A 2,375-nucleotide genomic window follows, 5' to 3' on the forward strand; every position below is an offset into this window, starting at 1 on the left:
ACAGCCGGTTAAGGAGAAAGCCCTTTCGACCTCTATTCTGGTCGGTTTTAAGGTCATCAAATAGTTATAGACCATGGACAAATGATCGCGTTTCACTCCTTCGGTCTCATAGATGGCCATTTCCTTTTCCAAAATCTTTTCGTAATCTTTTTCTTCTTCTTCTTCTTCTTCTTCTTCTTCTTCGTCTTCTTCTTGTAATAGGACTATGTCCTGTTTCTTCTGTTACAGTCTTTGCTGCGATCCGGAGCTCCAACTGTCGTACCATCGTTTTTTGGGTCTTCCTATGGATCGCTTGGTGTTGGGCTTCTGCGTTTTCGTCCAATGCGCCATACGTTCAGGGTCCATCCGATCTACGTGGTCTCTCCACATGCGTCGTCGCGCTCTTGTCCATCTCACTACGTCTTGAACGCCTAGCTCTCTCAATGTGTCTTCGTTTCGTATTCTATCTCTGAGTGTGATACCTTCTTTGTAATCTTTTTGAAGTCCAGTTTTTTTGGTTATAAAAGTTTACTCTTTCTCGTTACAATTCAATCTCAAGTTCTTGTTAAGGAAGAAAAGTTCACGGGCTTTGTATTAGTTCGCCCATCTTCTGCCGTTATGTCTTCTTGCACTGGTTCCACAATCACTAGTTTATTTATACCACCCAACAAATTTTTGTTCTCTTGTCGAATTGCATTCTTTTTCGGCATGGGGAAATAACCAGAATTGTTCAGTGCTTCGTCATAATTTTTTGGATTTGGTAAGTACACTAATGTACCCGTTCCACGATTCTGTTGCGTGAATCTTCCGATAGATCGGCACTAAGGCTAGAGTCCTGGCTATTTTTCTTGGGTGTTCTCTTCTGCAAAGAGCATCTACAGCCAGTTTCGCGGGTTAAAGAGTGGCGATCAATTCATTGATTATTGACCAATCACCAGCAGAGAGGTTGATCGCAGAATCAATGTCTATCAACGCTTTGTCGATGCAAACTTTTAGGCTGTAGAAAATTTCCAGCGTACTGGGCTACTGCTAGCCCGATAGAAACCCGATAGAATCGCAAGTTGCCTATTGACGGCTTTGAATATAGAGGGTAATAAAGATATTAAGTAACTTATTTCTTATTTGAAACGTTTGCGGATCCGCGCTACTTCCAGCGGATCCAGCACGGTTTGCTGGATCCAGCATGTAAAAAAAGCGCTGGATCCAGCTGGATTGCTGGATGCTGGATCCAGCAATTGCAATCTCTATGTGTAACATCGAATCTTATAAAAGTCTAGGACGACACGTCAAGCGGAAATGCTGTTTGTTTGTTTTTAATAATTCGAAGATATTCATTAGTCCAATTACTTTTTCTTCTTAGGAGCAGCCTTTTTAGCTTTTGGTGAACTTGCTGCAGCCTTGGCTGTTTTCGGCTTGGGTGCGTTTGGTTATTTCGTTGGACTTCCTTTATTTGATTTCTTCGCCTTGATTGGTGTTTTTGCTTTAGCCTCTGCGGAAGTCGGAACTACGGATTAGGACGCAGTTTTAGGTGCTGACTTTTTTTCAACTTTTTCGCATTGGCTGACTTTTTCTCTGCCTTTGATGCGGCTTTTTTACCTTGGTCACTTTCTTTACAGATTTTGCCTTTTCACCGGTAGCAGAACGTTTGTTAGCGGCGGCAGTTTTCTTCGGTTTAGCTGCTTCTCCAGCTTTCTTTTTTTCTCCTGAACTAGGCTTGGCAGATCCAGAAGACGACGAGGAGGTCGACGGTAACTTGAAAGATTCTGACGCTCCTTTTCCTTTTGTCTGCACCAACAATCAAGTAGCAACTGCAGCTTTTAAGTATTTTTTGATGAACGGAGCAACTTTTTCCGCATCTACTTTGTAATTTGCAGCGATATATTTCTTGATAGCTTGAAGAGAAGAACCACCTCTTTCTTTGAGACATTTGATAGCATTGTTCACCATTTCAGATGTTGGAGGATGGGAAGGTTTTGCCCGTGGATTTTTTGCCTTCTTTTCCTTTTTGGATGATGAAGATGTTTGTGGCGTTCCAGAAGCCGACGTAGCCGAAGCTGCTGATGATTGGTTTTCTGTATCTGCCATTGCGTTGGGAGATATAAAAAATCGTAGGTTAATATGCAGTATGCGTCGATTCACTGGCTCAAGAGCGAAAACTGGAAAAGGAAAAAGGACAAAAACTTCCGGATAATTTTATAATTTATATTTTAAATAAAATATACAGGGTGTCCAGAAACTCTACCGACAAACGAAGACAGAAGATTCCTCAGATAATTTTAAGACAATTTAACCAAACTCACCTAGTCCGAAAATGCTTCCTAAGGGAGCTAGAGCTCTTTGAAGATGGCGTCTTGTAATTAGTTTTTCTTAAATACCTCCAGAACGTTTCTAGTTAG

At 41.5% G+C, this 2,375-nt stretch overlaps 1 protein-coding gene across 1 annotated transcript; it reads right to left on the minus strand.

Moving 5' to 3' along the window:
• Positions 1 to 1,644: 1,644 nt before the first annotated feature.
• Positions 1,645 to 2,082, minus strand: LOC126879489 (histone H1-III-like). The gene has a single exon (XM_050642529.1). It carries the CDS (start codon positions 2,062 to 2,064, stop codon positions 1,777 to 1,779), a length of 288 nt encoding a protein of 95 aa, XP_050498486.1. The 5' UTR covers positions 2,065 to 2,082; the 3' UTR covers positions 1,645 to 1,776.
• Between the last annotated feature and the right edge of the window lie 293 nt (positions 2,083 to 2,375).

Source organism: Diabrotica virgifera, chromosome 2 (assembly GCF_917563875.1).
Source record: "Diabrotica virgifera virgifera chromosome 2, PGI_DIABVI_V3a".
Lineage (NCBI taxonomy): Eukaryota > Metazoa > Arthropoda > Insecta > Coleoptera > Chrysomelidae > Diabrotica > Diabrotica virgifera.